The sequence below is a fragment of the Vidua macroura genome, chromosome 28 (genome assembly GCF_024509145.1).
Source record: "Vidua macroura isolate BioBank_ID:100142 chromosome 28, ASM2450914v1, whole genome shotgun sequence".
Lineage (NCBI taxonomy): Eukaryota > Metazoa > Chordata > Aves > Passeriformes > Viduidae > Vidua > Vidua macroura.
This window is the reverse complement of record NC_071598.1, coordinates 4525162-4536267: the sequence shown is the minus strand read 5'-3', so window position 1 is coordinate 4536267 and position 11106 is coordinate 4525162. Positions and strand designations below refer to the sequence as shown.

The following is an 11106-nucleotide window of genomic DNA, read 5'->3' as shown; positions in this document are numbered from 1 at the left end:
GCGGCGCCGCCACCGGCGCCGCCGAACCGGGACCGAACCGGGACCGAAACGGGACCGAACCGGGGACACCGATCCGGGACCGAACCCGGGACACCGAACCAGGGACCCAACTAGGACCAAAACGGGACCCAACCAGGACCACCGAACCGGCACCACCGAACCAAGACCGAACCGGGGAGACCAAACCGGGATTCAACCGGGACCCAACTGGGACCCAACCGGGGCTACTGAACCGGGACCGAACCAGGACCACCAAATCGGGACCGAACCGGGACTGAACCGAGGCCACCGAACCGGGACCACTGAACCAGGACCGAACCGGGACCGAACCGGGGACACCGAACCGGGACCCAACCAGGACCCAGCCGGGGCCACCGAACCGGGAGCGAACCAGGACCAAACTGGCACTGAACCGTGACCCAACTGGGGCCACCGCACTGGGGCCACCAAACCAGGACTGAACCAGGGACACTGAACTGGGCCCACCAAAGCGGTGTCACCGAACAAGGACCGAACCGGCACCACCGCACCGAGAACAAACCAGTGTCACTGCCCCAGTACCAAACCAGTGTCACTGCCCCAGTACCGGTGTCACTGCCCCAGTACCAAACCAGTGTCACCGCTCCAGTACCGGTGTCACTGCTCCAGTACCAAACCAGTGTCACTGCCCCAAGTACCAAACCAGTGTCACCACTCCAGTACCAAACCAGTGTCACTGCCCCAGTACCGGTGTCACTGCTCCAGTACCGGTGTCACTGCCCCAGTACCAGTGTCACTGCTCCAGTACCGGTGTCACTGCCCCAGTACTGATGTCACTGCTCCAGTACCGGTGTCACTGCCCCAGTACCAGTGTCACTGCTCCAGTACCGGTGTCACTGCCCCAGTACCAAACCAGTGTCACCGCTCCAATACCGGTGTCACCGTTCCAGTACCAGTGTCACCAGCATCGGCATCACCACACCAGCACCAACATCTCTGCCCCAGTACCAGAACCAGCATCAGCATTCCAGTACAGAACCAGCACCATCACTCCAGCAGGAGTGTGTGTCTCTGTGCTGGTACCAGTATCACAGTCCCAGTCCCAGCACCCCGGACTGGCATCCCCAGCCTGTGCCAGTACCGGTACCAGAATCCCTGACTGGTCCCAGTATCCCCAGTACCGGTGTCCCTAAACAGTGCTGGTGTTCCCAGAATCAGCATCGCTGGAGCCAGCATCCCTACCCCATTCCCACAAATATCCCACAAGTGCCACCCCATAACTGCTACACTGTTCTGGTGTGCCCCAAACACAGCTGGGAGCAGGAGCTGTCCCCTGGGCCAGGAAGAGAGAGGGCAAAAAAACCCCAAAACCATCCCAAAATCACCCCCTCCCACCACTGGGGTAGGTGATACTCCATCCCTTCCCCTTGGACATGAAAATCACCTCCAGCCCCAAAAACATCCTTGTTGGCCCTGCAAAACATCGTGGATATGGGGAATCGCTGCGGGAAATCATAGTGGGAGTGAGGAATGATGGTGGGGATGGGAAATCATCATTGTGGAGTCAGATGGGAATGGGGATGGAAAATCCTCGTGGGAATGGGAAATGATTGTGGGGATGGGAAGTGATTGTGGGATGGGAAATCCTTGTGGGAATGGAAAATGATTGTGGGGATGGGAAATGATTGTGGGGATGGGAAATCCTTGTGAGAATGGGAAGTGATTGTGAGGATGGGAAATCCTCGTGGGAATGGGAAGTGATTGAGGGATGGGAAATGATTGTGAGGTGGGAAATCCTCATGGGAACGGGAAATGATTTTGGGGATGGGAAATCCTCGTGGACATGGGAAGCGATTGTGGGGATGAGAAATCATCATCATGGGAATGGGAGTCAGGGTGGGATGGGAAATCCTCGTGGGAATGGGAAATCCAGGCTGGGGTTAGGAAATCACCGTGGGAATGGGAAATAGAGGTTGGGAAACCATCGTGGGAATGGGAAATCACGGTGGGAAATCATCCCTGGCATCCCCATCACTGCCCAGCACCAGCGAGGGCAGCCAGGGCTCCCTTGCCGGGCACAGAAATCCTGAAAATCCCAGGATTTCCTGGCCCGGGATGGGACAAACCAAGCCAGGACAGGAATTTCCCGTCCCCAACATCCCATTCCCAAGCGGGTGGTGGGGATGAGCCTGGAAAAAAAGCTGGCGGCACCTCCAGCTGGGCAGAAATCCCCTTTTCCAGAGGGAGGGGAAGCACCCGGATTAGCATCCACGCCGGGGAGACGGGGGCGTGGGCAGCCGGCGGTGGGGAAGGGCCGGTCCGACCCGCCCGGCCGAGCAGGGTCCCGGCTCTCGGGATGCCCCGGGGCCGTCTGGGCACAGCGGGGCTGCTCCCCCCGCACCGAGAGATCAGGTTGAGCCTCCTGCGCTTCTAGCCGAGCCTGTAATTAGCGCTCGACCCATGCGGGCGAGTAGGATCCGGGCCCTGGGAAGGAGCCGCGGCCGCCGCGGGGTGTGGGACAGGCACTGGCTGAGGCTGGAAAACTCATCTCACACCCGGCTGGGCCTCAGTGCCCCTCTCCATGTGCTCCTCCGTATTTTCTCTCCTTGTTGCTACCCCAGCTCTCGGGATGCTTTTCCTAAGGGTGATTCTGACCCCCGGGTGCCCCATCCACACACGAGCATCCCCCCACAAGGGCTTTCCCACCGCCCAAGCCATGCCCAAAACCTCAAATCCCTCCTTCCAAGCCAGCTGTGGTGAAGTCGAGCACCCTCCAGCCCAAGCACAGGGGGTGCAGCACCCCCCGTCCCCCTCCCCAAAACCCCGTGGAGTCTTTGCCACGGGTTTGGGGACAGGCCTCGACAGCGGGGACCCCGCGGCGGTGACTCAGGGATGCCGGGGCTTGCGAAACAGGCCTGGGATGGTTTGGGAGACGCCTCCACGCAGCCCCGCCAAGCCCAGCCGCCCCGGGGAGCCCGTGGGGGGAACAAGCCGCGGCAGCGTCTGGGCTCTGCGCGGCGGCTGACCCGTCAGGCAGGTTTCCCGGAGCAGCAGCCCAGCCGGAGCGAGCCGTCCGGCGCCGGGAATGCCCCTCCGCCCGCTCGCAGGCTGACGGAGCCCCCGGCTCTCTGCTCGCCACCGCCGGAGCCATGCGGGCGGCCGGGCTGCTGCTGGCCTGGGCGCTGCTGCGCGCCGCTGCCAGCCAGCAGTGCCACCCGTCCAGCCCCGGCGGCGTCCTGCGCTTCACCGACAGGCACGCCGAGATCCGGGTGCCGGCGCTGCACCGCGTGCCCAGCTCGCTGGATCCCCTCTACGGCCTCGTCCGGCGCTGCCTGGACCTCATCCAGCAGAACCCGCTGCCCACAGGTGAGCCCCGAGCCGGGGGAAAGACCTCTGAGGTCATCAAGTCCACTGGGTTTGCAAAGAAATGAGATGGATTCGGCTGCATCTTCCTCCTGTTTCTTGTAGCTGGGCTGCTCTAAATTACAGATAAATAATGAATGGCAGAGGGATTCACCTCAAAATAAATGTTTGTTATAGATCCATGAATATCCCTGTTCCTTGCCTGGGATGCGGATGGATTAAAAATGGGAAGGTCTTTGAATTAATGGTAAATCCCCCAGGAATAATCCAGAAAATTGCCCCAAACCAAATGGAGGGCGCTCTGTTTACCAGGGGGAAAAAATAAAAAGTGGGGATGAGCTGGGTAATGATTCCTCACCTCAAGCAAAGCGATCTCGCTGCTGCTGGGACCTTGGGTGTTCTGCTGGCTGCGATCCCTGCATCCCAAAGCAGCTCTAGGGGTCCCCAGGGTTCAGCCTCTGTCCCAGAGCGGCTCCAGGGGTCCCCAGGGAGGTTCAGAACCCCCCAGGGGTTCAGAAGAGGGCTCAGCCTCTGCCCTGGTGCTGCTGCCCCAGAAGGTTGGGGATGCACCGGGTGGGGCCCCCTCTGCCTGTGCCTTGAGTTATTTTTTTGCAGAGCTGCTCAGGACAGCGCTGAACGACCCCGGCTCGGTGCAGACATCGCAGGTGAGCCGGCCCGTGGGGCCGGGGATGCCACGGGGATGTTTTCCACCTGGCACAGGGCACTTGGGCACTCGGAGAGCCCCGAGCTCGGTGCAGAGGTGCCGATGCGGCTCTCCTGCGGCTCAGGTGGTGCAGTACGAGCTGGGCTATGTCGTCTGTGCCGCCGTGGCTCTGCTCTTCACCGTGGCCGTGCCGGTGGCCGGGATGTGCTTCTGCTACTGCCGGAGCCGGCGGCGCTGCGGGGGCCGCCTCCGCGCCCACCGGCGCTCGCTGGGCTGCCGCCGCCGCTGCCTGCTGGCCTGCCTGTCCTTCACCTCCCTCGTCATCCTGTGAGTGCCCCAAATCACCCCCAAAAAGCCGCGCTGGGCGGGGGTCGCCGCCTTACCGCCACCGCCTGCTCATTGCCCGCAGGGTCAGCGTCACCTGCGCCTTCGTCACCAGCCAGCGGGTGAAGGGGCAGATGGAGCCGGGGCTGGGGGCCGTGCCCTCCACCCTGCGCACGCTGCGACAGCACCTTGCCAACGTCCCCCAGGTGGGTCCCTGAGCGGCCTCGCCCCCGGCGCGGGGCGCTGCCCAGGGATGGACGCGTTTCCCTCAGGGGATGGTTTGGCAGGCAAGAGGAGACCACGTGGCTGCATTAAAAATGTATTTCAAGTGGCAACGCGGGGCTCCCTCCCCTCCCTCGGCTGAACGGCTCCTCTTTCCTGGCAGGGCGTGCAGATGGTGGTGGACAAGTTCGAGGTGCCCCGAAAGCAGATCATCTCCGACCTGGCGGGTAAGCACGGCGCCGGGCAGCACCCCGAGCTTGCCCTGGGGATGGATGCGGTGCTGACGGCGCCGCGGTGCCTTGCAGGGCTCAGCCGGAGCGTGGGGCTCTCCATCCACGCGCAGCTCAAGGCCATGACCTACGCGGCTCTGGTGGACCTGCAGGACAGGGCCAGAGGTACGGCCGGAGCGGGAGCGCCGCTGTCCGCGCCACCGACACCGGGGCCGAAGCCTCGCCAGGGCGGCCAAGCGGAGCGGCGTGACCTAGCCCTGGGCTTTCTCTTTAAGACCTACAGACCTCGCTGCACCATTTACAGATTGTGCACAGGACGGCGCGGGCGCTGGCGGCGGCGCGGGCCGAGCTGGAGCCGGCGCTGCGGGAGCGAAGGCGCCGCGTGGTCGCGCTCCTGGACGACCCGCGCTGCACCTCCTGCGCCAGCGTCCTGGGCAGGGCACAGGGCCTGCAGCTGGGCGCCGACTACGGCAAGGTGGGCACGGGCTCCTGGTCCCTGTGGCCACCTCCCCGTGCCACTGCCCCGGGGCTCACAGGTTCCTTCCTCCACCCCAAGGTGCCGTCAGTGGAGAAGGTGTTGAAGGCGCTGGCCGGTCTGCCCCGAAGTGACTTTGCGGAGATGATTCGCCAGGTTGGGGTCGGGGTGAAGCATGGGGGAGGGGTCCAGGACCCTCAGGCAGTTCCAGCCGAGGTGCTCAGTACCTGCTCTTTCCCTGCAGGGCAATGGCACCTTCAACTCCATCCCGGAGCTGGCCGTGGAGAGGATGGCGCAGGTCATCCAGGGTGAGTGGGGCTGCCACAGTGAGTGGGGACATCCTGCACGCGGGGAATCCTCTTGGGGACACGGGGTGGGGTGCAGGGACCATCCACCCCTCCAGCCCAGCCTTGGCCCCGCAGATCTGCGGGCCGATCTGGCCCGCACGGCAGAGAAGGTGCAGTCCATCGCCGACGGCTTCCCCCTCCCCGACTACACGCGGCCCGTGAGCGAGGCGCTGGAGGAGGCGGAGCACCGGAGCCAGCCGTACCTGCGGGAGGCAGAGCGCTTCGAGCACTACAGGTGACCCCGGGGGCACGACGGGGCACAGGGGGTGCCGCAGACAAGGGCCCCGAGCCCCAGGTGCCTCAGCCCCGCATCTCAAGGTTGTGCCCTGCTGCTCTTCCCTCCAGGTGGATCGCAGGCACGGTGCTGTGCTCCATCATCCTCCTCATCCTCGCCTGCAACGTGATGGGAATGGCCCTGGGGACGTACGGGCTTTCCAAGCGGGAGGACCCCAGCGACTACGAGTGCCGAGGAGAAGCTGGCGCCAAGTTTCTCCTGGTGTAAGCCTCTCTGGGTGCTGGGGGGCTGCTCCATCTCACACTACCCCCCAAAAAACCCAGGCAAAGCCAAGGGAGGGGCTGGGAGAGGTCCCAGCGGAAAAGCTTTTGAAGCCACCGCCTGCGCCGGCAGCTTTGGGAGAAGCTGCTCTTCCCTGGGAGCTGGCAGCTCCCGCGGCCTGGCCCCGCTGCCTGGCACACCCCGCTGCCAGGGCCCTGCCCAGCCCAGCGTGCCTGGGCTCGGGAAAGAGCCGCGGGGCTGCAGCTGGCCGGGCAGGTCCCTTCCTGCCCGCTCGGGCCTGCGAAGCCACCAGCGGCCGCCTCCTCTCCCTCTTTCAGCGGCGTGGGCTTGGCTTTCCTGTTCTCCTGGCTCCTCATCCTCCTGGTTTTCGCCACCTTCCTGGTCGGGGGCAACATCCAGACGCTGGTTTGCAGGAATTGGGTCAACCAGGAGATTTATAAGGTGGGTGGCCACATATCCACCCATCTCTCTGTAAATCTCTCCTTCCGTGCACCAAAACACCTCCAAAGGCTTTGTGGCCTCCTGCTAAACCCGACTGGAAAAACCCTGTCCTAGACCAGAAGATTAAGTTTAGGATTAGCTCCTCGGATTTGCATCATCAGCTGGGAATCACCTTTGTGCTGTTAATTCACTTCCTAATTGCTGTTCCCTGGTCCTTGGGTGCCCCTGGGGTGCTTGGGGCAGGCAGCTCGCTGTGACAGGGCTGGGAGAGGGATTTGGGCCTTGGGACTAGGTTCAGGACTGTCTCCATGGCAGTGCCACACACGGGCAGGTCCCTCCAAACACACCCGGCGAGGCTCCGCAGTGGGGAATGTCCAAATAAAGCCAAAATTAGTTCAGGCTGCAACGAGCCACCCCAGGATAGCCCTGCGAGGGCAGAGCACCCCCAGGATCGCTGCTGGGAGCACCCCTGCCTTACCCTGACCCTGTTTTTCCTCCTGTTTGGCCCAGTTCATCGACACCCCCGGGAATCTCCCTCCGTCCATGAACCTCACCCGCCAGCTCAACCTCAGGAGGGACTCCAACCTCAGCTCAGCGTACCGGTGAGCGCTGCAGGAGCTGCCCCTGGGCAGCCAGGGCAGCTTTGGGATCGCTCTGCCAACGCCCCTCTGCCTTCCAGGGAGTGCAAGAGCGGCGCGGGGCTCTGGGAGGTGCTGCAGCTCGACAGCTCCTACGACCTGGACGAGCACCTGAAAACCCCCAAGGTGAGGGCCGGCTCCAGCCAGAGCTGCTGGTCATGGCAGGGGGGACGCACGAGCTTTACTGGGCTTACTGGGAGCCCTGCAGAACGCCCTGTCTGACCCTACAGTACACGGCTGATTTCCAAAAACGCCTGGGAGACTTCACGGCGGACCTGGGAGAGGTGAGGCTCCTGCGCAGCGAGGGCAGGCAGGACCTGGAGACCTTCGCCCGCAGCGGGGTGGACGAGGTGGACTACGGGCGCTTCCAGGAGGAGGTGAGGGGTGCTCGCCGTGAGCCAGACCCTGCTGCTGGATGTGGGGCTGGATTCTGGGCAGCCCCCAACTCCGTTTCCCCGCAGATGGAAAACCCCGTGGTGCAGACCAGCCTGCCCGGCTTGGCGAGGAACCTGGAGGGGCTGCAGAAGATGCAGGTGAGCGGCGGGGCGAGTGGAGGGGGAGCCCTCGGCGGCCACGGGGCCGGGCTGACACCGCTGTGCCCCGCAGAGGAACAGCACGGTGGCCGGGCGGCTCGCAGCCGAGGCGAGGGCGCTGTGGCACATGCAGAACTCCACGGTGCAGTCGCAGGAGGCTTTGGTGGTGAGTCCGTGCTGGGCTGGTGGCAGCAGTGCCACTGGCGCCCCCTTGAAGGGGACAGCCTTGAGGTTTCTGAACTTTTCTCACCTCCCTGTCCCGCAGGCAAAGCTGGAGGAAAGCGTCCAGTTCCTCTCCCACTTGGCACCGCACCTCAAGGTACTCGCGCATCTCTTCCAGCCCCAAAAAACTCGTGGTGCTCCGTGACTCCCATCTGCCAAAAAAAAAAAAAAAAAAAAAAATACAGCTGCAGGGTGATGGGAGAGCCAGGAAAAATGCCAGCCAGGAGAATCAGTCTCCTTTAGGGATTGGATTTGCTGTTGCAAACCAGAAATCCCCCCGCAAAGGGTTTTTCCTGCTCAGGGCACATCCCCCTTTCCCTGCCCTCTGTCACCCAGACCCAATTTGGGGCTGCTCCCTGCACCCCCCGGGCACCCACTCCGCTGCTCCGGGCCCTAAGGATGCTCTGCCCTCCCTGTGCTTCCCCAGGAGCGGGTGAGGAGAACGCTGGCCACCACGGCTTCGGTGGAAGCCCGGCTGCCGGTGCAGGCCCAGCAGATCCTGCGGCAGGTGAGGCGGGGCTGGGCGAACCAGCACGGGTGGAATCCCCCGCAGCCGGGAGGAAAGAGGGAGAAGAGGGCACCAGGAGCCTTCAGCCCTCGTTTCCTGGCCTGCATTAGCCCAGAGAGAGGCTGGGAAGTGCGGGGATGGAGCCGGACTGGGAAGTGCAAGTTAAATCCGAACTGGGAAAGTGCGGAGTTAAATCCGGATTGAGAAGTGCAGGGCTGAATCTGGACTGGGAAAGTGCAGGGATAGAACCAGGCTGGGAAAGTGCGGGGATGGAACTGGGCTGGGAAAGTGCGGGGTTAATTCTGGACTAGGAAGTGCAGGGATGGAACTGGGCTGGGAAGTGCAGGGCTGAATCCGGACTGGGAAAGTGAGGGGCTGAATCCGGATTGGGAAAGTGCAGGGAGGGAACTGGGCTGGGAAAGTGCAGGGATGGAACTGGGCTGGGAAGTGCGGGGCTGAATCCGGACTGGGAAAACGCAGGGATGGAACCGGGCTGGGAAAGTGCAGGGAGGAAACCGGGCTGGGAAATGCGGGGATGGAACCGGGCTGGGAAATGCGGGGATGGAACTGGGCTGGGAAATGCGGGGATGGAACCGGGCTGGGAAAGTGCAGGGTTAAATCCGGACTGGGAAAGTGCGGGGATGGAACCGGGCTGGAAAGTGCGGGGCTGAGTCCAGATTGGGAAGTGCAGGGCTGAATCCGGGCTGGGAAGTGCGGGGCTCTCCCTCCACGCTGCCTTCCTTCCCCCTGCCCAGGAGCTCGGCTGCTTCACCAGGAAGGAGCTGCGGTATTTCTCCCAGTACCTCAACTGGGTCGGGCAGACGGTGAGAGCTCCCCGCCACCCCGCGGGGATTTTTGGGGCCCGGGAGCCCCCACGCATCCTCCCCCGCAAGCAGAATGCACGCCAGCAGCCAGGCGTGACACCTTTTCTCCGCTCCTCGTTGCAGCTGAGAGAGGACGTGGCTTCGTGCCAGCCGCTCGCCACGGCCCTGGACAACGGGCGGGTCATCCTGTGCGACCGCATCGCTGAGCCCTGGGTAGGGATGCCCCTCCGCGGGACTCCGGTGAGGAGTTTGGGGAGCACCGAGGCTCCCCGAACCCCTCCGGAGCCCAGGGCTGCCCCTGCCCTGCTGGCCCCGCTCAGCGCGGTGGGTTCTCCTTGCAGAACGCCTTCTGGTTCAGCCTGGGCTGCTGCACCTTTTTCCTCATCCCCAGCATCATCTTCGCCGTCAGACTCACCAAACACTTCCGCCCCATCCGCAACCGGCTCATGTGAGGGGCGGGCGGGGACGGGGGGACGGGGGGACACGAGGGGACACAGGGACACGGGGGGACGAGGACGACACGGAGATGGGGAGAAAAAGGGGACGGGGAGGACACGGGGACGAGAGGGACAAGGGGACAGAGAGGACAAGGGGGACACGGGGCAGGAGGACAAGGACATGAGAGGACACGGAGACGAGGGCGACAAGGGGATGGGGAGGGCACGGGGACAGAGAGGACAAGGGGACACGGGGACAAGGATGACAAGGAGGTGGGAGGACAAGGGGACGAGGGGACACGGGGAAGAGGGCGACAAGGAGATGGGGAGGGCACGGGGACAGAGAGGACAAGGGGGACACGGGGCAGGGGGACACGGGGACAAGGGGATGGGGAGGGCACGGGGACAGAGAGGACAAGGGGACAAGGGGGACACGGGGGAGAAGGAGATGGGAGGACACAGGGACAAGGGGACACGGGGACGGGGGTGTGGACTCCTCCCTGACCATCCCTCGGGCTTTCTCCTTCTCCCCCGCAGCTCCACGGGGTCAGAGGAGACCTGTCCCTTCCACATCCCCCGTGTCACGGCGCTCAAGCTCTAGGATGGGGCTCTGCCGGGTGCGGCGCCCCAGGAGCTGCCACAAACCCAAACCCAAGCCCAACCCCAAAGCACCGACCTGTGCCAAAGCTCCGCGGGGCTCCGGATCCCTCTGACGTCTCTTTCTCGGTGTCCTTTGGGGTCTGACGTCCTTCCCGGGCGTGGGAAGTGCGGGAATTGGGAGATTTGGGATCTCTGGGGGGCTCCTGGCTGATCCCGGCTGGAAGGGGAGGTTCCCCCACCCCTCTGACACCCCACAGCAATCCCCCACTGCCGGCACCTCATGGCTGTGTGGGGCTCATTAAAACCTTCTCCTAAAAAGCTGCCCCTGGCTCTTTTCTTCACACCCTCCATGTCCCTGTTATCCACAGAAAATGGTTCTGAGGGGCTTTGGGGGGAGGGGGCTGGAGGGCTGAGAGGTGTTGGGGTGAGGGGGCTGTAGGGCTGAGGGACTTTGGGGTGAGGGGCTCTGGGGCCAAGGGGATTGAGGGGCGGATCTTTGGGGCTGGGGGGGTTGCTGTGTGCTTTAGGGCTGGGGCTTTTGGGGTCTGAAGGGACTCTGGGGCTCAGGGAACCCCATGGCTTCGGGTTTGAAGGGCTTTAGGGGCACTTCAGGGTTGAGGTTATGGCCGAGGGGGCTCCAGGACTGAGGGGGGACCATGGCTGAGAGGGGCTCTGGGGTGGGGGTTGTGGCCAGGGGGGTTCAGGAGCTGAGGGGGCCCCAGGATTGGGGCTGTGGCTGAGGGGGTGACAGGGCTGAAGGGGTGACAGGGACACGGGGGTGA

The 11106-nt window shown here is 63.7% G+C and overlaps 1 protein-coding gene across 2 annotated transcripts; it reads left to right on the top strand.

Moving 5' to 3' along the window:
- The first annotated feature begins 3003 nt into the window (after positions 1-3003).
- Positions 3004-10642, top strand: PROM2 (prominin 2). 2 transcript variants are annotated; one of them, XM_054000763.1, is made up of 23 exons: positions 3004-3345; positions 3958-4007; positions 4131-4333; positions 4416-4536; positions 4716-4779; positions 4858-4947; positions 5058-5257; positions 5339-5413; positions 5502-5565; positions 5680-5839; positions 5950-6102; positions 6439-6562; positions 7073-7164; positions 7242-7326; positions 7431-7577; positions 7662-7733; positions 7807-7899; positions 7999-8052; positions 8383-8463; positions 9219-9287; positions 9411-9500; positions 9629-9735; positions 10262-10642. In XM_054000763.1, exons 1-23 carry the CDS (start codon positions 3129-3131, stop codon positions 10323-10325), a joined length of 2475 nt encoding a protein of 824 aa, XP_053856738.1. In that variant the 5' UTR covers positions 3004-3128; the 3' UTR covers positions 10326-10642. The 2 variants fall into 2 exon arrangements, with proteins under 2 accessions (XP_053856738.1, XP_053856737.1); XM_054000762.1 differs by having other exon boundaries at positions 5502-5839.
- The last annotated feature ends 464 nt before the right edge of the window (positions 10643-11106 follow it).